This window comes from Culex pipiens, chromosome 2 (genome assembly GCF_016801865.2).
Source record: "Culex pipiens pallens isolate TS chromosome 2, TS_CPP_V2, whole genome shotgun sequence".
Taxonomy (NCBI): domain Eukaryota; kingdom Metazoa; phylum Arthropoda; class Insecta; order Diptera; family Culicidae; genus Culex; species Culex pipiens.
In genome coordinates, this window is record NC_068938.1 from 52,422,913 (window position 1) to 52,447,907 (window position 24,995).

The following is a 24,995-nucleotide window of genomic DNA, read 5'->3' on the forward strand; positions in this document are numbered from 1 at the left end:
TTTGCGTGAAACTTTGTCCTAAGGGGTAACTTTTGTCCCTGATCACGAATCCGAGGTCCGTTTTTTGATATCTCGTGACGGAGGGGCGGTACGACCCCTTTCATTTTTGAGCATGCGAAAAAAGAGGTGTTTTTCAATAATTTGCAGCCTGAAACGGTGATGAGATAGAAATTTGGTGTCAAAGGGACTTTTATGTAAAATAAGACGCCCGATTTGATGGCTTACTCAAAAGTCCGAAAAAACGTATTTTTCATCGAGAAAAACACTAAAAATGTTTTAAAAACTCTGCCATTTTCCGTTACTCGACTGTAAAAAAATTTGGAACATGTAATTTTAAGGGAAATTTAATGTACTTTTCGAATCTACATTGACCCAGAAGGGTAATTTTTTCATTTAGAACAAAAATTTTCATTTTAAAATTTCGTGTTTTTTCTAACTTTGCAGGGTTATTTTTTAGAGTGTATTAATGTTCTACAAAGTTGTAGAGCAGACAATTACAAAAATTTTGATATGTAAACATAAGGGGTTTGCTTATAAACATCACGAGTTATCGCGATTTTACGAAAAAAAAGTTTTGAAAAAGTTGGTCGTCGTCGATCATGGCCGTTCATCGTCACCCGCGACAGACACGGACGACGAAACAAAGAGAAACGCAAAAAGTAACTTTTTCAAAACTTTTTTTCGTAAAATTGCGATAACTCGTGATGTTTATAAGCAAACCCCCTATGTTTACATATCAAAATTTTTGTAATTGTCTGCTCTACAACTTTGTACAACATTATTACACTCAAAAAATTACCCTGCAAAGTTAGAAAAAACACGAAATTTTAAAATGAAAAAAAATGTTCTAAATGAAAAAATGAACCTCTGGGTCAATGTAGATTCGAAAAGTACATTAAATTTCCCTTAAAATAACATATTCCAAATTTTTTTACAGTCGAGTAACGGAAAATGGCAGAGTTTTTAAAACTTGTTTAGTGTTTTTCTCGATGAAAAATACGTTTTTTCGGAATTTTGAGTAAGCCATCAAATCGGGCGTCTAATTTTACATAAAAGTCCCTTTGACACCAAAATTTCTATCTCATCACCGTTTCAGGCTGCAAATTATTGAAAAACACCTCTTTTTTCGCATGTTCAAAAATGGAAGGGGTCGTACCGCCCCTCCGTCACGAGATATCAAAAAACGGACCTCGGATTCGTGATCAGAAACAAAAGTTACCCCTTAGGACAAAGTTTCACGCAAATCGAAGAGGGGTCGGGGCAACTGCTGTGTGAGTTGGCGGAGAATTACCCAAATATAAAATTAATTGTTTATTCTATCTTGAATGAAGACTAGGATTTCAAGATAGAATAACAAATTAATTTTATATTTAATACTAAGGGCAGCGAATGACCAAGAAGGTTAAAGCTGCGAGAAATAAATGAACTAACAAGAACTACAATCTCAAAGTCTGAAGCATTAAAAACTGGAATCTTGCTGATGTGGTGGGCAACCGAAATTACAATTTTGTGGTTTGAAAATAAAATTTTAAATTTTTTGTGAGCTATTTGCAACTAATGATTTGCCACGCAGATTTTTTACATTTTCGTGTACGTACTACTGACTTAACCAAATTGAATGAAATTTTGATAAGTAGCAGTAAATATATTCTTGTTAGAATATTAGTGTTTGGATTTCATGAAGATTCAGCTCAATTCTGTAGTTTTGTTTTTTAAAGTTCCATTTTTCTGCTTCTTGGGTGTTTTTAAAACCGTCTTGAGTCAGGGATATTTAAAAACACCCATAAAGCAAAAAAAATCAAAATTTTGTTTGTAAGACCATTAACATTAAAACGAGGAAACAAAAGTTTCATCGGCCCAACATATATGTAATTGATTAAGTTGACAAGTGAAGTTTTTTTTGAGAGAACTTCAGGTAATCAACAAGGTTGTTAAGCGATAAAATTATCGTCGATAATATCATCGTCTGACGATAACGATAATGGTTATCGTTGTCATAACGATAATCCATCGTTATTGTTACGTCATTTCAATTATTCTTAACGATAACTTATTTTTGAAATCTTTCTAAAATCGATTAATTCAACCATATCATGTTAAATTTTCAATGCTTTCACTAAGAATATATTTTTTGAAAATGTAGTAAGTTTCAAAGTATAAAAACGTACTCAAAATTGTTCACAAAATACCGTGTTTTTCGAAAATACTCAAATTTTGAGAGTTTGATACCCATATAGCATATTTTGAAAATTCGAGTTTTCTCAAAAAATACGGTAATTTGTGAAAATTTAAGTATTTTCAAAAAATTTTTTTTAATATAGTGAAAAGGCATACAAAATTTCGCTTCGTTTGATACCCATTGCATCTTTTGAAAATTTAATTATTTTCGAAAAAATACGGTATTTTGTGATTTTTTTGTTATTTAAAAAAACGTATAAATGTGAAAAGCATACAAAATTTAAATTCGTTTGAAACCCATATTGCAAATTATGAAAATTTTAGTACTTTCGAAAAAATACGGTGTTTTGTGAATTCGAAAAAATACGGTGTTTTGTGAATAAAGTGAAAAAACATACACAATTTTGCTTCGTTTGATACCCATATTGCAAATTATAAAAATTTGAGTATTTTCGAAAAAAACAATATTTTGTGAACAATTTTGTTTACGTATTTATACTTTGAAACTTACTATATTTTCAAAAAAAAAAAAATCTTAGTGGAAGCATTGCAAATTTGACATAATATGGTTGAATTAATCGATTTTAGAAAGATTTGAAAAAAGAGTTATTGTCCATTATCGGCGATAAGGTTATCGCCGATGGAATTATCGACATAACGATAACGATAGAACTATCGCTATCGTTATCGAGCCTCGATAATTTTATCGTTAACAACCTTGGTAATCAAGACTAGATTACAAATGATTCTCTGGTAAAATAACACGATTTAAGAGGTAGAATGCAACAAAACCATGTGATGGTTCCAGAAGTTTTTTTTTCATGTAGGAAAACATTTCTCAAGATGATACTGCAGAAAATATACTGCATTTCCCGCTTAATCTTCTTTCCCACGTCAAACGCAGTACCTAGTAGAACCATGTTTAGTGAAAAATTACCGTTTAACAACAATATGCAATTTTCTCTCCAAAGCAAGAGACTACTTAAAATTGAAACTCTCTTCCACGAATCAGAACGCTCCTGACGCTTTAGCACAAATACCCGGCTCCATCATAACGGGAAAATTCCACCGTTATAATCAACCAGCACACTGCTACTCTTCAACATGCTGCTCTATAATCCACTTACTTGACGATCCCGACCCGGTGCTGCTGGAGCCCCTGCTGGGACACTGCCGGTGCTTCCACGGATGCCCCGACTGCTGCTGCTGCTGCTTGTTGGGCGTCCCGTTGAGGCTGATGCTGGACGTGAATCCATCACCCATCACGCCACCCGGCCCACCGATGATGGTCGCACCCGGCGGTTCCAACCCCGTCCCGAAATATTGCGACGGATTAAAGTTGAAATTGCTGATCGAGTTGGAAAAGTGGTGCTGGTGGCTGCTAATCAGATTACTCTTCGGTGCCCCGCTGAACTGGTTCAGGTTGCACGAGCTCGCGTGGTGTCCGTACTTGCCGATGCAGTCCCCGGGGTGGCCACCCCCACCGCCGCCGCCGCCACCACCCGGTCCGATTGTGTTGTACTTGCCGGACGACAGGTTCAGCGTGTCATAGTTCGGCATGTAGGATGCTGGCTCGTGGTGGTACAGGTACATCTGGCCAGTTTCGGTATCATTTTTTACGCCACTGACAGGAAAACCCCCGCCAGGGACACCACCACCGACGACCCCCAGCCCTCCGCCGTCTGCCGGGTTCTGGTAGTAAAAGTGCTGATGTAAGCTGTGATTAAGATAGTTATCGTCGAAATAGTACGGTGGAAACTGCTTCGCCGGAAGTGTGCTCTCGCCGGCGTTCCCGTTGCCGTCGACACCGAACGAGCTCGCGTTGCCATTATTCATTATGTCAAAGTTGGAACCGCTCTTCTTCAGCTTAGCTTGCTGCTTGTTGACATCGATGGCGGCCGGGGGCGTGCCGGAACCGACTCCGCCGTCAACTCGGGACGTTGATTTATTCTTCAACGTCGATTTGAGCGTCCCCACAACCGATGCCGATGCGAAATTGAACAAGTCCGGCTGATTCGAGGGATAATTATTAATGATGCCATTGTTGGCGCTCATCGTCGAGGTCAGGTCATTAGCCAGGGCGGCGGCGGCCGACGGGACCCCACCGACTACGGTCTCATTAGCCGGGATGATGCAGCTGTAGCCGTACGAAGGTCGCCGGTTCAGCAGCGGGGGAGGTGGCGGAGGAATCATCATGTCGTCTACGTACGAGTCGTCCTGCAATGAAAACACACGGCAGTGGATGCTAATTAGTAATTTGAGTCAAGGTTCGCTGGGCGCAAACTAGGCTGCAATGTCAGCAAGTCCCGGACACAGGCAACGCGGTCCTGTTTGAAATGGTGATTGCAACATTGTTTGAACTTTACCCCCGGGCATTCGGTATAAGGGTTAAGGGATCGGACGTTGCTTTGAACGGGATTTGCGTAAGCCTGAGCGATATGGGAAAGCTTGGTGGGTGTGGTTTTGAGCGGGGATCGCATATTAAATTCAGGCTGTTGTTTCTGGGAGGTATGGCAGCCGTAATGATGACGATTTTGTGTACAGTTCAACGGTTGCGACTCGGTAGAATTTTGCGAGAGGTTGCATGGCATGGTCTTGATCAATTGTTTCATAACGAGGCCAATACATATTTGAGTTATTAAGTATAGTTTAAGAAATGAAAATTGATTGGTCCTAACTTGGAATAGAGTAGCCAAATCTTCAAACTTCTAGACTTTTTTTTGGAAGGTTATTCGATTATCTAAATCAAAAATAAAAATCAAATTATTCGCTCTACAGCATTGCCTTGGCGTTCTCGATTGCGAGATTCCTACTCGAAACTAGGTGTTCGAAGGCTTGATTGTTGAGGCAATTGCAAACCTCTTTTTACACCTTAGCTTCCATCCACCCCGGGATTCGAACTGACGACCTTTGGATTGTCAGTCCAACTGCCTACCAGCGACTCCACCGAGACAGGACCCAGGGACACGACTCTTACACCTGGACTGAGCTAACGACTTAACCTCTAGGTTAGTCCGGGCCAACATTTACTAAATTAGATGACTTGAGACAGGGTTGCCAGATCATTACACTTTTATAAGGAAATTTCTTCAAATATTTAAAATAAAATTTAAAAAATATAATAAAAAATAATATTGAAACTTTATTGGAGCATTGTTTAACATATATTAGAGTGTAACAAAAATGACTTTTTGGCGGGCATTCAAGGGTTTGTTTCGGTGGGCATACTGTGCACAAATCCCAAATATGAGCTTGATTGGACGTAACAGGAGCTGGCGCTTTTCATTTGAATTTTAAATGGGATTTAACCCGTAAAAAAAGATTTAATCAAAATGACAATTTTTGAGGCATTTTGGTCACTAAAACGTTTATTTTCAACATCCCTGGCGTAAAGGCCAGATCCTTGGTATATATCACATTGAAGTTTGGAGCACCCTGGAGCTCGGCACAGACCTTTAAAGTTTAGCATTTTTTCGAAAAATCAGCCCCATCTGGCCTACACGCCAGTGATGTGATTGAAGTGATTGAAAATAAACGCTTTAGCGGCCAAAATTTCTCAAAAATTGTAATTTTTGAAAAAATCTTTGTTTACGGGTTAACTCCCATTTAAAATTCAAATGCAAAGCGCCAGCTCCTGTTACGTCCAATCAAGCTCATGCCCGCCAAAAAGTCATTTTTGTTACACTCTAATGTATACAATTCTTGCATGTTAATCCGTAATATTATAATATTGTTTTCAAAATAAATTACATTTTTATTTGTACAAAATTATTAACAACCTTTTGGATTTTGATGCAAATGATTTCAAAATCGACAACATTGTAAATGATTTTGAGGGTAAATGTCGTCAACATAGATTTTGCGGATATGCTCACAAGATTATACTTTTTCGAAAGCACCCATCAAGTTAGAGAAGAAATGTGTTTGGTTGGTATTTTTTACAAAATGGTAATTTTTTGACTGATTTATATTTTATATGCTGATAAATTTCATCATAACCCTTGTTTTGGGCAATTTTAGAAATTAAATTTTAATTGCATTGAATTGTTCAAAATAGTGTGTTATTAAACATTTTTTTTTGAATCCGTTCCATATCAATTTTTACCGAAAAATATAATTGTTTCAAAAATAGCAATTTTTTGAAGACCAGCGCATCGATTTACTAAGAAACCAACAAATCCAAATCAAAACTGAGACAATTCCAAAAAATAATCTAAAAAATTAAGTTTTTGTCTACCACCCTTCAACATTTTCCTGAAAAAATCAAGGAGCAAAAAATATTTGTTGTGTAAATGTGATTTTTGAGATCACAGAAACGGTTAAAGACGTGTGGCGTTTTGTGATATTTTTTTTAATTCAAATTTTTGCATGTTTTTGGAAGTAGCATAACTGCTATAATGCATGATCTATTTTAAGATACTCTTTGCATCTTTACTTTTTGAAGATTTTGCTTTATTTTTTGTATTATCCTCCCTCATTCGTCCTTGACTTGGGCCAAGGCACAAAACCTTAAATAAAAGTTTTGCAATGCCGTTGCGCAAACACTTCCTTTTCCTGCCCTTAACAAACAACCAAGTCACCAGCATTAAAAAAAGAGTGTTCACATAAAAAAAATATAAAAATATAAAAATTTAATAACAAGCTATATTTTTGATGAAAAAAGTGATTTAAAATGCATTTTACACCTGTCAAGTTGATTTGCAATCATTAGTTTTGAAATTATCTAAGAATTGATGAAATTATTTTTTTAACGCGAAAAAAATACTGATTGCGGTACTGTACATAGGATTTTCTAAAAAAAATAAAATATTTTTAAGCAATTAAACATGTTTAAAATTATTACTCTGATTTTTCGATTTAAGTTAAATTAATTAACAAACTTGTAAAAAAATCTGCCCTGGTTCATATCTTCAATGGCGGAAAATGTTACTGAGCCACATTTATTTTAGGCATTTTTACAAACTGTAAGGTTTTTTAAACAATACAAAAACTCATAGAAATAATGTTTGAAAACAAAAAAAAATAAGAAATAACAGGAAAAACATCATAAACAAGGTTTTATTTATCGAAAAAAACATCTAGAGAATGTCATTATCTTGAATCTGCCCATGCTTGAATGAATGCAATATCTCAGAGTAATATTTTTATGGAAAGTCGATTATATTATATTACACAACTTTAACTTTAAAATAAACTGCTCATGTTTTCAAGAACGCATTTTTTTGATGAATAATATTAAAAAGGCAATTAAGGTTTATTTTTGATTCCTTTCCGATTTTGCACTTATTAATATTGGTTATGAGCAGTTCTCTACGGAATCGGTCTTTTTTCTTTAATTTTAATTTTTGTATTTTTTAATCCGGTTGAAACTTTTTTTGTGCCTTCGGTATGCCCAAAGAAGCCATTTTGCATCATTAGTTTGTCCATATAATTTTCCATACAAATTTGGCAGCTGTCCATACAAAAATGATATGTGAAAATTAAAAAATCTGTATCTTTTGAAGGATTTTTTTGATCGATTTGGTGTCTTCGGCAAAGTTGTAGGTATGGATATGGACTACACTGAAAAAAAATGATACACGGTAAAAAAAATTTTGGTGATTTTTTATTTAACTTTTTGTCACAAAAACTTGATTTGCAAAAAAACACTATTTTTAATTTTTTTTATTTTTTGATATGTTTTAGAGGACATAAAATGCCAACTTTTCAGAAATTTCCAGAATGGGCAAAAAATCTTTGACCGAGTTATGAATTTTTGAATCAATACAGATTTTTTCAAAAAATCAAAATATTGGTCGCAAAAATTTTTCAACTTCATTTTTCGATGTAAAATCGAATTTGCAATCAAAAAGTACTTTAGTGAAATTTTGATAAAGTGCACCGTTTTCAAGTTATAACCATTTTTAGGTAACTTTTTTGAAAATAGTCGCAGTTTTTAATTTTTTTAAATTAGTGCCCATGTTTGCCCACTTTTGAAAAAAATATTATTGAAAAGCTGAGAAAATTCTCTATATTTTGCTTTATTGAACTTTGTTGATACGACCCATAGTTGCTGAGATATTGCCATGCAAAGGTTAAAAACAGGAAAATTGATGTTTTCTTAGTCTTACCCAAACAACCCACCATTTTCTAATGTCGATATCTCAGCAACTATAAATCCGATTCACAATGTTAAAACATGAAACATTCGTAAAATTTTCCGATCTCTGCGAAAAAAATATTTTCAAAAATTTAAAATCAAGACTAACATTTCAAACGGACCAAACATTCAATATTACGCCCATTTGAAATGTTAGTCTTGATTTTAAATTTTTGAAAATATTTTTTTCGAAAAGATCGGAAAATTTCACGAATGTTTCATATTTTAACATTGTGAATCGGATTTGTAGTTGCTGAGTTATCGACATTAGAAAATGGTGTGTTGTTTGGGTGGGACTTAGAAAACATCAATTTTCCTGTTTTTTAACCTTTGCATGGCAATATCTCAGCAACTATGGGTCGTATCAACAAAGTTCAATAAAGCAAAATATAGAGAATTTTCTCAGCTTTTCAATAATATTTTTTTCAAAATTGGGCAAACATGGGCACTAATTTAAAAAAAATAAAAACTGCGACTATTTTCAAAAAAGTTACCTAAAAATGGTTATAACTTGAAAACGGTGCACTTTATCAAAATTTCACTAAAGTACTTTTTGATTGCAAATTCGATTTTACATCGAAAAATGAAGTTGAAAAATTTTTGCGACCAATATTTTGATTTTTTGAAAAAATTTGTATTGATTCAAAAAATCATAACTCGGTCAAAGATTTTTTGCCCATTCTGTAAATTTCTGAAAAGTTGGCATTTTATGTCCTCTAAAACATATCAAAAAATAAAAAAAATTAAAAATAGTGTTTTTTTGCAAATCAAGTTTTTGTGACAAAAAGTTAAATAAAAAATCACCAAAATTTTTTTTACCGTGTAACATTTTTTTTCAGTGTAGTCCATATCCATACCTACAACTTTGCCGAAGACACCAAATCGATCAAAAAATTCCTTCAAAAGATACAGATTTTTTAATTTTCACATATCATTTTTGTATGGACAGCTGCCAAATTTGTATGGAAAATTATATGGACAAACTAATGATGCAAAATGGCTTCTTTGGGCATACCGAAGGCACAAAAAAAGTTTCACCCGGATTAAAAAATACAAAAAAAATCGAATGACCGAAATCTCAGAGAATTGCTCTTATGAGATATTTGTGAATTTGGCATGCAAATTTGTCAAATTCGTGATCTATGAGAAACTTCATCATAAAACTCCACTTCTGCCTGTCGCATTTTTGTTTTAAAATTGGCATGCCACGAAATTTCGATTTTTTTGCCGTTTAAAATCATTTACCCGAGTGTAGGAGTAATATTAACGAAGTTTATTTTTAAATTTTTTAATGGCTTTTCTGACAACAACAAAGGCAAAAAGCCAAACAAGCTATACAAATTTATACACCGAGAGTATTGTCCGCAACATTTTTTTCCGAGCAGGATTAAATCGCTCGTTTCATTTGGAAACATTATAAATATTTGCACTTTTAATTCGTTCAATTCAAATTGTTACATAAGTACCATATTGCTTGTTTAATGCTGATTGATTCTCAACTCATTTGGTCAGAATCAGTGATTCTGCTTTCAAAATGTTCGCCATAGTTCCAAAAGCATAAGAAAAATCTGATGTTTCATATTCGCACAATGAACACTTCAAACACCTTTTGTTGAAATTGTTCGAAAATTAAAATGAATATAACAAAGAGTGTTTTCCAAAAAAAATACGTTCTCTTAAAAACTTTCCATTCATTTTCAGCACTGCTCGTGTAGCAACTCAAAAAACAAACAACTGTGCAATAAACGAATGCTCACAGAAGCGCAATAATTCACTTGATTTCGGAAACTTTGCCATATTTGCGCTCATAATTGACCAACACACAAGCCTGGGAAAACATTGCGCAAATTGTGTGCCTCTCTATGTTAATTAACAATGGTACCGACGAGTGCACTGGCACATTCGGAAAGTTCATTCCAGCTCACATGAAGTTCAGGTCGATGTGAAAGGAGGAGGATTGCTCGAATCCATTGTGGGTGGAAGGGGACGATCCAACCCGGAAAAAGTTTACTTCGACAGCGCAAAGGCAAACAAACAATCGAGAGTGCACAATTAGTCCGTTATTCTTGGGAAACGTGCCTTCCATTAGTACACCATATTCTTGATTTACACAACGAAATGGGGGTGTTTAATTCGAGAATCGTTTAAAAAAAGAATGTCCATGACTTAAATTGAGAATATGACTTAAATTAAGAATCTTTGGGATTTCGTAATTTGTCGGAGAATTTTCATCATGTATCAATTGTATTTGGTTAAGTTATGTTATTAAAACATTTTAGCATGGTTTTGGAACACCTGGGATGTTCTAGTCCATCCGAAACTTCCGGAAATTTTGTGCAGCAGGCTAACCGAAGAAACAAGTTGAAACTTCAAAATTTTGACAACGGATCCTACCCAGACTGCTTCAGTGAGTGCGGTAGGCTACAGTGCATTGTTGTAACGACTTATTGGGATGATCTGGGACATCCAAGGACTCCCTGGAGTTAAGATCTGTGGGTCTACCGCCGTAACAAGCAAGAGGTCGACGGATTTTGACCCCGGAACATATCCGCATAGCTTCAGTGAGTATGGTAGACTACTTTGCTAATGGGTAGGAATGCCCTGGGTCATCCAAGGACTCCCTGGAGTTAAGATCTGTGGGTCTACCACCGTAACAAGCAAGAGGTCGACCGATTTTGACCCCGGAATATACCCGCATAGCTTCAGAGAGTATGGCAGACTACTTTGCTGATGTGTTGGGATATCCTGGGTCATCCAAGGACTCCCTGGAGTTAAGATCTGTGGGTCTACCACCGTAACAAGCAGGAGGTCGACGGATTTTGACCCCGGAATATACCCGCATAGCTTCAGTGAGTATGGTAGACTACTTTGCTGATGTGTTGGGATGTCCTGGGTCATCCAAGGAGTCCCTGGAGTTAAGATCTGTGGGTCTACCACCGTAACAAGCAAGAGGTCGACGGAGTTTGACCCCGGAATATACCCGCATAGCTTCAGTGAGTATGGTAGACTACTTTGCTGATGTGTTGGGATGTCCTGGGTCATCCAAGGAGTCCCTGGAGTTAAGATCTGTGGGTCTACCACCGTAACAAGCAAGAGGTCGACGGAGTTTGACCCCGGAATATACCCGCATAGCTTCAGTGAGCATTGTAGACTACTTTACTGATGTTCTAGGATGTTCTAGGTCGTCCAAGGACTCCCTGATGTTAAGATCTGAGGGTCTACCGCCGTAACAAGCAAGAGGTTGACGGTTTTTGACCTCGGGACATATCCGCATGGCTTCAGTGAGTATGGTAGACTACTTTGTTGATGTGTTAGGCTGACTTGGGTCATCCAATGACTCCCTGGAGTTAAGATCTGGTGATCTATCATATATCCAGGGAGTCCTTGGATGACCCAGAACATCTCAACACATGAGCAAATTAGTCTATCATACTCACTGAAGCTATGCGAGTGAGTCCCGGGGTCAAAACCCGTCGACTTCTGGCTCATTACGGCGGTAGACCCTCAGATCTTAACTCCAGGGAGTCCTTGGATGACTCAAGTCAGCCCGACACATCAGCAAAGTAGTCTACCATACTCACTGAAGCTAAACGGGTATATTCCGGGGTCAAAATCCGTCGACCTCTTGCTTGTTACGGTGTTAGACTCACAGATCTTAATTCCAGGGAGTCCTTGGATGACCCAGGACATCCCAACACATCAGCAAAGTAGTCTGCCATACTCTCTGAAGCTATGCGGGTATATTCCGGGGTCAAAATCCGTCGACCTCCTGCTTGTTACGGTGGTAGACCCACAGATCTTAACATCAGGGAGTCCTTGGACGACCTAGAACATCCTAGAACATCAGTAAAGTAGTCTACAATGCTCACTGAAGCTATGCGGGTATATGCCGGGGTCAAACTCCGTCGACCTCCTGCTTGTTACGGTGGTAGACCCACAGATCTTAACTCCAGGGAGTCCTTGGATGACCCAGGATATCCCAACACATCAGCAAAGTAGTCTGCCATACTCACTGAAGCTATGCGGGTATATTCCGGGGTCAAAATCCGTCAACCTCTGGCTTGTTACGGCGGTAGACCAACCGGTCTTGACTCCAAGGACTCCTTGGATGACCCAGATCATCCCAATAAGTTGTTACAACAATGTACTGTAATGTACCGCACTCACTGAAGCAGTCTGGGTTGGATCCGTTGTCAAAATTTTGAAGTTTCAACTTGTTTCTTAGGTTAGCCTGCTGCACAAAATTTCCGGAAGTTTCGGATGGACTAGAACATCCCAGGTGTTCCAAAACCATGCTAAAATGTTTTAATAACATAACTAAACCAAATACAATTGATACATGATGAAAACTCTCCGACAAATTACGAAATCCCAAAGATTCTTAATTTAAGTCATATTCTCAATTTAAGTCATGGACATTCTCATTTTAAGTCATGACTTAAAAAAAGTTGCGTAAATCGAGAATCGTTTAAAAAAAGGTGACTTAAAAAAAGAATATGGTGTACAGGGGAATGCCCAAGAGCATTCCTGGTAGGGTGTTAAAAAATTTTGGAAATTGTTTATAGTTTATTTTTCAAAAATGTTAAACATAACATTTAATTTGCGGCATCCAACTCTAAGTTTCTAAGATGGCATTTAAAAAAAAATAAAGTCATTTGAATCTGTAAATCTTTTCCAAAAGTTCGCGAAATAGACACCCCAATCCCAACTCCGTACTTACCTCGATGTAGTTACTCCCGCCGTGGTAGTCGTACGAGGTGCCACTCTCGTTATTGCAACTTCCGGCCAGGAGTTCCGGTGCTGCTTGGGACGCTGACGATGTCATCCCGATTCCGTTTGTTCCGGGTGTCGCCGTCGGAATGGTCGTTGTCGTGGCCGATTTTTGAAGTCCACCGCCGCCGTGGGATGAAGGCAGCACTGTCAGGTCGTTGGTCGAAGAGGTAAACGTCTGTGGGGACGAGAGTTCGAGAACGAGTTAGATGGAACAAGTGCAAAATCAATTACGGTAATTGGTGGAATGGGAGAGTGTGCGTGTGTGTGTGAGAGAGGTCTGGCTTGAAAAGAGGGAAGAAGCAGCAGGACTTTCATTAGGCAATGAGTTGAAACCAGCAGGATGCGAGCAGATCGTCTGCATTTGAATTGGGCACTTGGTCTTGGTCTATTTGGCTTCGGTGAAACGAAGCGACGTGGTAATGCCAAACGCTCCAGGGCGTTAAAAGCCGTTTAGCCCGGGAAATGCGAGCAATTCCGGATGAATTGCAGAGTTGAAGCCTGCAGGGTGCGATGCGAATCATCGTTTGGGTTATGATTCGAAAGAGAAAACTTTTTCATTTCCAGTTAGTTATTTGGGCGTCTGGTTTCTTTAATCTACAGCAAGCCATATATCCTAGTAGTAACGCTGCTGCCGTGTATCGTAAACTGGAGTAAATAACGTAATAAGATTTCAAAACTTTAAACTTTTGTTTAGGGATGTTGAGGAACTTGACGCAAGTTCCTCAAAAAACTCAACTGATGGCTCGCAAACTCCCTATTCTGCTGTTATTCGATTCCAACTCAAAGCTTCAACCCTGCACTCCACTCAATTTGCATGCTACAGGAACGGAAAATTTCCACTTGACCACTGACCCGTACGATTGTTTATTCATAGAATTGATGCCCGGAAGGGGTGGTTGTGGTCCCCCGGGGGGAGGGGCAACTCCGGTCTAATTCCACTCCAACGTGAAGTCTATAGATTCCATTAAGCGTCGCTTCACGGAAGGAAAACGCATCGCAACTTACCAGCTTTCCCGAGGAGCCAAACTTGCGCAGCCGGTCCTTCTCGAGCCGCATCAGTATCTGGGCGTTCTGCTCGCACGTGTAGGTGTGCTGCCGGGGGTTCTTCCTGTCCAAACTGTACTGGTATAATGGCCTTAATGGATTTGGTATTATCTGCAAATATTTGAACATCGGCATCAACACAAATTCCGGTGCGCTAAGAAGCTGGGGCGTCAGTTTGAATGGGGTGAAAATAGTTGGGGAGCGAGAGGAGGAGGTGAAGGTTGAAGACGGTGTTGTTGGGGGATGAGGAGTGGGGTGGCAGATCCGAAAGTGATTGCGTAAATATTTAATGGAAATTCGTGGTACACTTTTTGGTTCATGCTGGCACGCACCCCAGACTTGGTTTTCTGTATGGAATGGTGTTGGTGCATGGTTAAATTGGGATAAATCAAAAGGTTTATATGTAGTAATTTTATTGTTGAATTGTGATCCATAAATTTTACAAATTAAATTTATAAATTCGATTCCCTTTATTTAGAAAGTCACTTTTTGGAGGCATGGGTTGAACAAAACAAATGCAATATTTGTCTATTTGATCAGGTCTATTACTTTGAGATTTAATCTACCATATAATTGGGTGACATTAACAAACTTAAATGTTATAATACAATGATTTCGCCAATACCTGTGCAATTTTTTATCCTTTTATGAAAGTAGAGAGCAACATATTTTTTTTATTTTTCAAATTTCTAGTTTTCTTTTTTACATAATTAAGCAATAGTATCAGAAATGACATCATTATATTTAGGCTGGTACAAATATATTCAAAAGTATTGTTCATCCTCCTCTTCATCACTTCAAAAAAATCGGGAGGCGATTCTTTTACGGCACACTTTAAAATTTCCATAGAAATTCATGTGCAATCAGCTGAAATAAATTTGAAATGTATTCTACTCCGTTTAGAACCATTTTAAGCATGTTTGGGTTTATTCAATAATCTTTTGAATTTTCGATGTACAGTACAGTACAGATAACGAACGATATCTCATTTTTCAAATATTTTTAAAATTGACTTAATCTTACCGAATCTTGTTAAATTATCAAGGCTTTCACTAGTTTTTTTTGATGATATAAATACTACAAAAAATTAACAATTTCTTTCTCGAAAATACTTCATGTTATTTGCACACTATGGCGAAATTTTGTATGCATTTTCATTTTATTACAGTTTTTTGGTAAAATACTCGAATTTTCACAAAATACCGTATTTGTCAAAAATTAGTCAAATAATTATAATATGCAATATGGTTTTCAAACGTAGATTCCAGTTTTTTAAGAATTTTTTTTCGTAAAGCAATCACATTTACACACAATACCATACTTTATTTCGAAAATGCTAAAATTTGTCTAATTTGCAATAATATTAGCGTCTAACAATAACGATTATTGTAATAATTTGCAATCAAACGATGCGAATTTTTTAGCTATTTTCTTTTTTTTGTGCAATACTTAAAGTTTTGCAAAATACCTTGTTATTTTAAAAATATTCAAATTTTTTTTATTTTGAAATATGGGTGTCACACGAAATAAAATTTTGTAGGCATTTTCATTTTATTAAAGTTTCTTATGTAAAATATAAAAAAATACACAAAGCGGTATTTTTTTTCGAAAATACTCGAAATTTGATAATTTTTTAATAACAAAAAAAAATCAAATAATAAATAATAAATTTTTACTTTATAAGAATTTGTTTTAAAAAAATCCAAATTTTCACAAATTATTTTATTATTTCGAATAAACTCAAATGCAAACACGGAATTTTAAAAGTATTTTAATATTTAAAACACCGGAGTATTTTTTTCAAAAAAAAAGTTGAAAATTTATGCAAAAATAACTTTGTTTGACACTCATATTGAAAATTATAACCATTATCGTTATTGTTAGACGTGATTATTATCGACGATAATTGTATCGATAACAAACTTTGATTGAAAATATTGATGGACTAAATGGGTTACTTCAAGTTCAAGTTTTATATTGGTTTTAATAACTTGATTATTTTTTTTATTAGAAATGAAATTTAGAAAGAAAATCGGCTAACGACCGAAACAGACTATTTATGTATGTTTTGAAAAGCTTTATTAGATTATGAATTTCAGAAAATTTCCAATTATGTTTTTGCTTATAGAAAATAATTGTTCATATACAGTTCAGACTCGATTATCCGAATGTCTCGGAAAATATCACTTCGAATAATCGAAACACGAAAAAAATTGTTACGTTGTCTTATTTTTTATTGTCTAGCTTATGTATGACTCCAAAACTGTGCTAAAGCAATTTAAAATGTTTAAATTCAAGATGGCTACCAAAATGGTGGTGATGAAATATTGAAAAAATGCATTCAACTATTCATATTTGACTAAAATTGGGTTGCTGAACTCGAATTAGATATTCAAACTAAGAAAATGAAAAATATACAAAAAAAATGTTTATGATTCGTCATAAAAACATCCGGAAAATCAAAGATCGGATAATCGAAGCTGCAGATAATCGATAATCGAGACTGTACTTATTTAAAATTATGATTTTTTAACATATAAAAAAAATAAACCTTGAATTATGATTCCAGTCCAGACTCGATTTTCCGTAGCATCAAATATCCGAAGTTTCGATTGTTCGAAGTTCGATTATCCGAAGGATTGTATATGTGACTTCGGGTAATCGAATCACGGACAAAAATATTGTTTTTAGTCTTTTTTTATTTTCTTGCTTTCAACAACACATTCGAATTTTGCGACGTCATTTTAGTCAAATTTGATTATTTACCTTAAAAATTATCAAATGTATTTTTTTTTTCAATATTTCATCACCGCTATTTTGGCCGCCATCTTGTATTTATAAATTATAAACCACTTTATGATAGTTTTGAGATCATGAGCATATTATGCTCTAAAATAAAAAATAAGACACAAAAAAAAATGTTTATTCATGATTCGATTATCTGAAGAGATATTTTTCTGAGGCCTTCAGATAATCGGGTCTGGACTTTAATTAAGGTGAAACAGGACAACAGTTCTTGCACAACTTCTATTTTATTTAAATCAAATTCTGTACTCGATAGGAATTTCTGTTCTGCACAGGATTTTTTCAGATACTTTTATCTTGACATGCTGAAATTTCTAAATAAGCCGTGAGTTTGAGCGAACGAGTTTATTTTAGTTAAACATTGATTTCAAAACCGTTGTAACAGAAATTGGAACTCGAACTCTCCACAATTTTCCGTGCACACAGTCCCAGCCAACCCAGGTCAGCCACCCATTTCGGGGGAAAAAAAGTCAACCACATACACAGCATCAGCCGAGATGTTGTCGTGGTCAGGGTTCTGGCATGGATTTTTCCTCCGGTTTTTGTGTGTTATCCGCTCTGTCTGTTGACACGATGTTCAAGAGCCGGTCGTCACGGGGTGACTTTGTTTGCCGGGACGGGAATTGGCCTGGGAAAATAAATGGGGTCTCAAAGGTGGTTTGGTCCATAAAGCATGTTTTTCTCTCTCTCTGTCTCATTCTCCTTCTGGGTTTGCTCCGGTTTAGATGGATTACCCTAAATCAATGTCGTCTTCACGCCCATTACCGATGGCAGGGTGCGTGATTAGGGTTCGGGTGGTTTTGGTTGGAGCCCAACCTTAGGCAAACACTGCTTTGGGAATAATTTGCAAGGCGTAAAGTTTCCCATCTAAACTAAATCGATTAAAGTTTCATCAAAAAGGGGCAAACTTTAAAATTTTCATACGACGTAAGTTGCATCGTCCTATGATGTGTCCTGAACCACAATTTTGGCCACAACAAGGAGATGTCACCGGTTAAGGGGTAGCATCTGGGCGTTGAAGCGTGTCCTGGAGCAGGTCTTTGGACGCTTGACCCGAATATCGAGCTGGCCTGTCAGACGGTGGTGCAGAAGATTGAGTGGTCTTCAGAAGATTAGCATTTCTTGGCAGCAGCAGCAGAGTGCGCTGTTCGATGAGAGCAGTGATGTTAGGCGAATAGTTTGCATATGAAGGAGCATCTTTGGCAGGATGGACATGAAATATTGATTTTACGATTATTGAGGCACTATGTTCTGAACAGTTTGAATTTTTCATCGTTCACCCTGGACAGCTTTATTATCAGTCTTTTATGTCAAAACTTCTTTTGAAGCATTTGTAACCATTGAAATCGGTTATCATCCGATAAATGCAATATCAATTAATCAATTTTGCTACATAAATGGAAAAGAAACTTAGGAGAGCTTATTTTTAGATTGCTTCCGATGAATTTTGGATAAGGTTATCAGATGATGCTTTTTAAAGCCTGAACTAGCCTTTTCATATTTAAAAATAAAGTTTGACGTCATTTTAATCATGAGTGGAATCATGTTGATCCAAATGGTATATCATAAAAGACAAATCAGCAGCAAGTCATAATTGAATCCATCAGCTTTAATTTTAAATCCCTTAGCCACAAAGGCCACTTCAACTTGCACGTGCCATGTTCGACCCTCCACCAACACCAATTAAAGTCAATTTAGTGCTTGAAAAATGTTCCCCTCCCACACCCAAACTACTTTTCTCCGCAACAACTAATTTAGAGTTTTTCCATCTAATTTTCCCCGCTCACCTCAGAACACTAAACCGGAGCATTGCAGAACAAAATCGATCTCGTACGGGGAATCCAATGGTGGGCTCCATGGCAAAGGTTAATTGCTAGCATTAATCTGATAATTAAGGCACAAACAGGATCCGTGTTCCCGTACTCCCCACTCATCCACGCCACGTGATTCAATTTGATGCCACTCCCCCTTGAGTGGAACTATTAGTCGTGGGGATAGCCTGTGGCAAGGATTATTTTCTCCCTTCCCCGCCTCTAAATTCAAGCGATGGTATTTTGCCTCTTAATTTGATGTTGTCTGTGAAATCAAAATATTTTTTTATTAGAGTTTAAAGGGCAAAAAAAAAAATTTTTTCAAAGTTCACTTGTTCAATTTCAAATTTTCAATGAAAATTTAAGAGCATTAATTGATGGTGAAATCAAAATCCCTACGTTTTAATACATGTTTAGCATGTTTGGGTTATTTCAAAAATCTTTTCAATTTTTAGAAGTGTTCGTAATGAAATGGCCTTCTTATAGTCACCCAGAATATCAGTACTGAAAAGATCAATCCAGCACTCACTTGTAATTTGTAAAACTGTTCTTAAGTTTGTTTTTACTTAAGAGCGAGTCCACGAACAGAGCATACCCCTTTGTATGGGACGTCGTCTGGCCCCCAAAAATCTGCTTGAAAATTTCAGGGGTTGTTTGTACATATAAAACTAGCATTTGGCCAAAATATGAGCCCTCTAGGTCAATGGGAAGTGGGGCAAATCGGGACACAAAGTTTGAAGGCTCAAAAACGTAAAATATCTTAAAAAGGCTATAACTTAGGCAAAATTCAATTTATTTTCAAAATGCAAAATGCATCTGGAAGGGCTTAAAAAATGCAACAAAATGCAGGGTACAGCATCCCAATTGGTAAAATCTAAAGGGAATTATTGGCATTTTAGTGAAAAAATAGCATAATTTTCAAACTCAAATAAAAAAGTGTTCCATCCAGATATCAACTCGGTTCGACCTGCAGCTTGTAGGGGACATCTGGGACTACCATCTGAGACTGAGAACGCTTTGGGTAAGGCAGTTTTACTTATTTAATAGACACTTTAACTTTTAGTGAATTTTTTGGTTGTAAATTTTTGCTCGGGGGACCCCTTAGATCCCATTTTCTGGTAATAATTTTATCATGTTCGTGTTCCTGAGACAATTTCACAATAGAAACATGCATAAAAATGTTTATTTTGATCTATTATAACCCTTTAAAAAATGAAAGTTAAAAAAAAACAAGAAGCTGCTTTTTTCTGGTGTCATCTAGTATCCTTGGAAACGAACTTGATTTTCAATAAATGTAAATCGAAGATTTTTTTTAACTTTCATTTTTTAAAGGGTTAAAATGGATCAAAATAAACATTTTTATGCATGTTTCTATTGTGAAATTGTCTCAGGAACACGAATATGATAAAATTATCACCAGAAAATGGGATCTAAGGGGTCCTCCGAGCAAAAATTTACAACCAAAAAAATCACTAAAACAAAAAGTGTCTATTAAATATGTTAAACTGCCTTACCCAAAGCGTTCTCAGTCTCAGATGGTAGTCCCAGATGTCCCCTATAAGCTGCAGGTCGAACCAAGTTGATATCTGGATGGAACACTTTTTTATTTGAGTTTGAAAATTATGCTATTTTTTCACTCAAAAGCCAATAACTCCCTTTAGATTTTACCAATTGGGATGCTCTACCCTGAATTTTGTTGCATTTTTTAAGCCCTTTCAGATGCATTTTGAATTTTGAAAATAAATTGAATTTTGCCTAAGTTATAGCCTTTTTAAGATATTTGACGTTTTTGAGCCTTCAAACTTTGTGTCCCGATTTGCCCCACTTCCCGTTGACCTAGAGTGCTCATATTTTGGCCAGATGCTAGTTTTATATGTACAAACAACCCCTGAAAATTTCAGGCAGATTGGTGAGGTCGATGCGAGATAGGTATGCTTTGCTCGTGGACTCGCTCTTAAAAACTTTTTCTGATTGTTTTTTAAATTTGTTAAAAACTTGTACTAAAAAATTTTCTTTTTTTCAATTTGTTACATAAACTGCTATTAATTAATATTCCATTAATTCCATTTTTAATATTGTAATTCCATTTTTTTTATTAAAAAACACAACATTTCAACGATATTATATCTATTAAGCCTTTATAGAAATGTTATTAAACAATCACGTTAAATTTTATTTATCATGGAAAAAAATACCTTATTTTATTTAGGTACAAATATTTGTTCAAGAAAAATGATATTTTCTATCTTAGGCTATTGCAAATTTTATTTTTAATTTGTGTCTCTTCCGAGCAATTCCAGCCCAAAACAGGAATTTTTTAGGTTTTTTTTTCTCGACCCTCTCCGATTTCAATGAAACTTTGTAGACATGTTATCCTAGGCATATATAAGCCAATTTTGTGTATATGGAGCCAGTTACACTCGATAATGACATTTGAGAAGGGCGTAAGTATTTTAAATATCTTTGTATTTCGTAATTTAAATTTCGCTGTATCTCGAAGCCGTTGCATCGCATCAAAAAGTGGTCAAAGACAAACTTGTAGGAAATTTGACAGACTTTCCGAAAAAAATACACTGAAAAAACACTCCACTTTCATGAGATTTTTTGATTTTTAAGTTCAAAAGTCGATTTTTTTTCGTTCAAAATTTTTGTGAAAATAGCCTAAGATGTCACAAAAAGACTCACGAAAAATGCAGGATGGAGCAACTCACCTTAAAAAATACAAAAATCATTTACTGGAACTGTTTTTTTTAAAGTGCTCTAAAAGTCAAAATTTTCAAAAACCGAACTCGAGAGTCGATTCTCCAGACAATTTTGCATAAAAGTCTCCATATTAACCATTGTCCTAAGTTCACTCCTTGTGAAGTTACAGCGGTTTAAAAAATAAAAATGTTGAAAGAGTAGGTTTTTTGATGGTTTTAGGCAATTTCTATATGACAGACTTGATTTTTCAGTCTCGAAAATATTTTTACCGGAAAGCACGTCCAATTTCCCATAACTTTGTCTTTGACCATATTTTTCTATTGGATGTATGGGCTTACAGATATAAGCTAATTTACTATCCAGGTTACTATACTACACTGAAAAAATATAATGTTTTCAGTTATCAGCAAAAAAGTCAAATTTCCTACAAGTTTGTCTTTGACCACTTTTTGATACGATGCAACGGCTTCGAGATTCAGCGATATTTAAATTACGAATTACAAATATATTTAAAACACTTACGCCCTTCTCAAATGTCATTATCGAGTGTAACTGGCTCCATATACACAAAAATGGCTTATATATGCCTAGGATAACATGTCTACAAAGTTTCATTGAAATCGGAGAGGGTCGGGTACAACCGATTTCCTATTTGACATGGAATTGCGCTTCCTTCTTTTAAAAATGCCTCAAAAATCAGGGGGCAAAACAAATTGTTTAAAATTAAAATTAACTTTTATAAATTATTCGAAAAAAAAAAACAAAAACCGAAAAATACGCTTCAAAACCATAAGTAATCTCTAGGTCGAATAATTAAATGGCACTCAAACTTAAATCTAGGATTTTGTAGAAATTGCGACGAATAAATGGAAATAACCACTCTTTAACCTGCCGTTTATTTTAAATAGTTTTTAATAAGCATTTAAATATTTGAAATTGAATTTTTAATTCTCAAAATCTAATTGAATACTACAATTTGTTGGAAATTCAATTAACTCTATTTATAAACTTACAAATAGACACCAGTTTAAGAATCATTCCATCTTGGAACAGTTCTTTAAAAAGATCAGAGATTAAAAAAGAATCGAATTATTTTGTGAGCCATAGCTCGTTCGCTCTTTTAAGTGAACCGCACTTTGAGCAGCTCGCTCGTTTTTGCCCACCTGTAATCAGAACTATCTCCATTTGATATTTAACAAGATTTTTTTTTGAATATTTTCCCAAAATTTTGAACTATTCCTTGGTTTGAATAAAATCTCATGTATGGTATAGAGAGCATTTTTGGCACACGACTTTTTAAAAATGCTTGTCACTCCAATTTATTGTTTTTTATCATAAATAATTTGAATCAAACAAAAAACTGAATTATTGGAAAATTGTATAATAAAAGGCTATTGACAATTGTTTTTTTTTGTTTTCGGGCCTGTCCCATAGCCTCAAACGTTTTAATTTAAATTTTCATTTTGTTTCATTAAATGAAGTATTTTTTCCCAAAGATTGTTTAATTTTAATTTTGTTTAAAAATTGCAAAATAAATCATAATAAATCTTTTTCTTGAAAAATAAACGAGTTATTTCTGGTTCACTCTGAAAAAAAAAAAAGGTGGTCAGTTGGTTTTCATAGGAGATAAAACAAATAAATAGAAGAAAAAAAAACCTTTCAATTTCCCATAGAATCCCCCTCGCGCGCCACTCACCTCCGTGTCCGCCTCGCAGCTGCACAGTGACAGGGTGCTTAATCCGCCGGCACCGCGCCTCAGCGAGTTCTTCCCGGTCGCCGTCGCCGCGGCCGAGTCCTTGTTCTTCAGAATCGAGGCCCCACTTGGTCGCGTCAGGGTAGCCGTAGCGGCCACCGTCGCCGACACCGGGTACTGAACCGACTGCTGATGGTACTGGGTTTGAGCGTGAGGCTGAGTGTGATGGCTGTGGTGGTACCGGTGGTGGTGGTGGTGCTTGTGGGGTTGCTGATAGTCCGACTGGGACGAGGAACAGGTCGAGTAGCTATCGTTGTTGGGATCCACCGTTGATACGGTCGAGTGTTTGCTGTACTCCTTCAGCTTCTGCTGATGAAGCAGAACTTGCGTTTTTATCGCCATCGAGGAGGGCTCGCCGTTGGTGCTGCTATTTACATTTAAATTGGATTTCCCACCGTAGCTGTTGCGTAGCGTGTGAAAGCGTTTAAACTCATCAGCCGCCGAGGTGACACCTGCCGGTTGGTCCGGCTTGACCGGCTTCGTCTTCCACTTGGCCGACCCGCTGCGCACCGGCGCGCACTCCAGCTTGTCCGTTGATTGCTGGCCATTGTTGTACTCGGCGCACTGCTCACTGTACGACTTTTTCAATCGCTGATGATAGCTATTGTTGCGTTTTAGGGACGACACGGCACTCGAAGGTTGCTGCGGTTCGACAGAAGCAATTTTGCCGTTGTGTTTGAGGTGGCCGCCAGGACCGGTCCCGGTGCTCCCGTTGGTCCGGTGGTGGTCGGTCATGATTGCGCGTACGGTCTCCCTTTTGGGTCGTCGCTGCTAAAAGTTCGATTGGGAATTGTGCTCGGTCCCGGGCTTCATACCTAGAGTTTCATTAACTTCACTTTTTTCCCGATCTTCTATTTCACGCTGCTAATGAATGTTGAAGGATTTTTCTTTTTTTTTCTGAAAGGCAAGCAGAAAATAAGGTATGATTAGAAAAAACGGGAATGGCTTCAATTTATGCAGGAAACGATTTGAAAATTTATCTCTCCTCCCTTTCCTCTCACAGCCATAATGAAAAGTCTTCCTGGAGGGTGTACCGGCTATTTGCGACTGATTTCAATCAGGGATGTAGTTCAGAGTGTTAAGAGAGTTGTGTTGTTCTGGAAATCAATCGCAGAACTTGTTGCCTGATGAGTGATTTTAATAGAAACTAATATCTTCCGTTCGGACCTCAAAGTACACAAAGAAAAATTATTTCCTAAAATCGTATCAAGCGTTCATGAAATTTGGAAGCGCGTACAAAGTGTTCAAATTGCATGATACGTTATTCGAATACAATACAACAATTTGAACACTTTTTAAGGTTTCGAATTTCATGATCACTTGTTCACGATATTGAGAACTTATTTTTCTCCGTGTATCTGCTCTTTTCATTATGAATTCAGGATGCAAATTTTAACACAACATGAAGTTTGTTACCTACTTTTTGTAGATAATTCCAAACTTACGCACTTAAAATTACGAAAAAATATATTTCTAATCAACAAAAATCTAAAAAAAAAAATTGTGTAAACTCTACCATTTTCGTAACTCAACTGTAAAAAATCGTGGGACATGTCATTAGAAGTGAAATTTATTGTATTTTTGGAATCTTCAAAATCCCAAAACGATAATTTCTCATTCTGAACGAAAATTATCACTTTTATAAAGTTGTTGGTGTATAAAAATAGAAGATTTGTTTATAACCATCTGTTTTATAACATTTTGTTTATTGAAACCGGTTAAAATTTAAAACTAGCTATACATACTAGGGTGGTCCAAATCTGGATTCTCTCGGGGCTACCCCCTGAAA

General features: G+C 36.3%; 1 protein-coding gene across 2 annotated transcripts in view; it reads right to left on the minus strand.

Moving 5' to 3' along the window:
- The window catches only part of LOC120419844 (uncharacterized), a 96,518-nt gene extending 72,395 nt beyond the window's left edge, over positions 1 to 24,123 (minus strand). The window contains exons 1-4 of one of the 2 annotated variants that reach the window (XM_039582680.2): positions 23,150 to 24,123; positions 14,096 to 14,245; positions 13,038 to 13,265; positions 3,306 to 4,395 (exon numbers count right to left, since the gene is read on the minus strand). In XM_039582680.2, the coding sequence (XP_039438614.1) occupies positions 3,306 to 4,395; positions 13,038 to 13,265; positions 14,096 to 14,245; positions 23,150 to 23,941 (2,260 nt within the window). In that variant the 5' untranslated portion in view covers positions 23,942 to 24,123. The remainder of the gene's footprint in view (positions 1 to 3,305; positions 4,396 to 13,037; positions 13,266 to 14,095; positions 14,246 to 23,149) is intronic. The other variant, XM_039582681.2, reaches the window with a different exon arrangement.
- Positions 24,124 to 24,995: the final 872 nt, after the last annotated feature.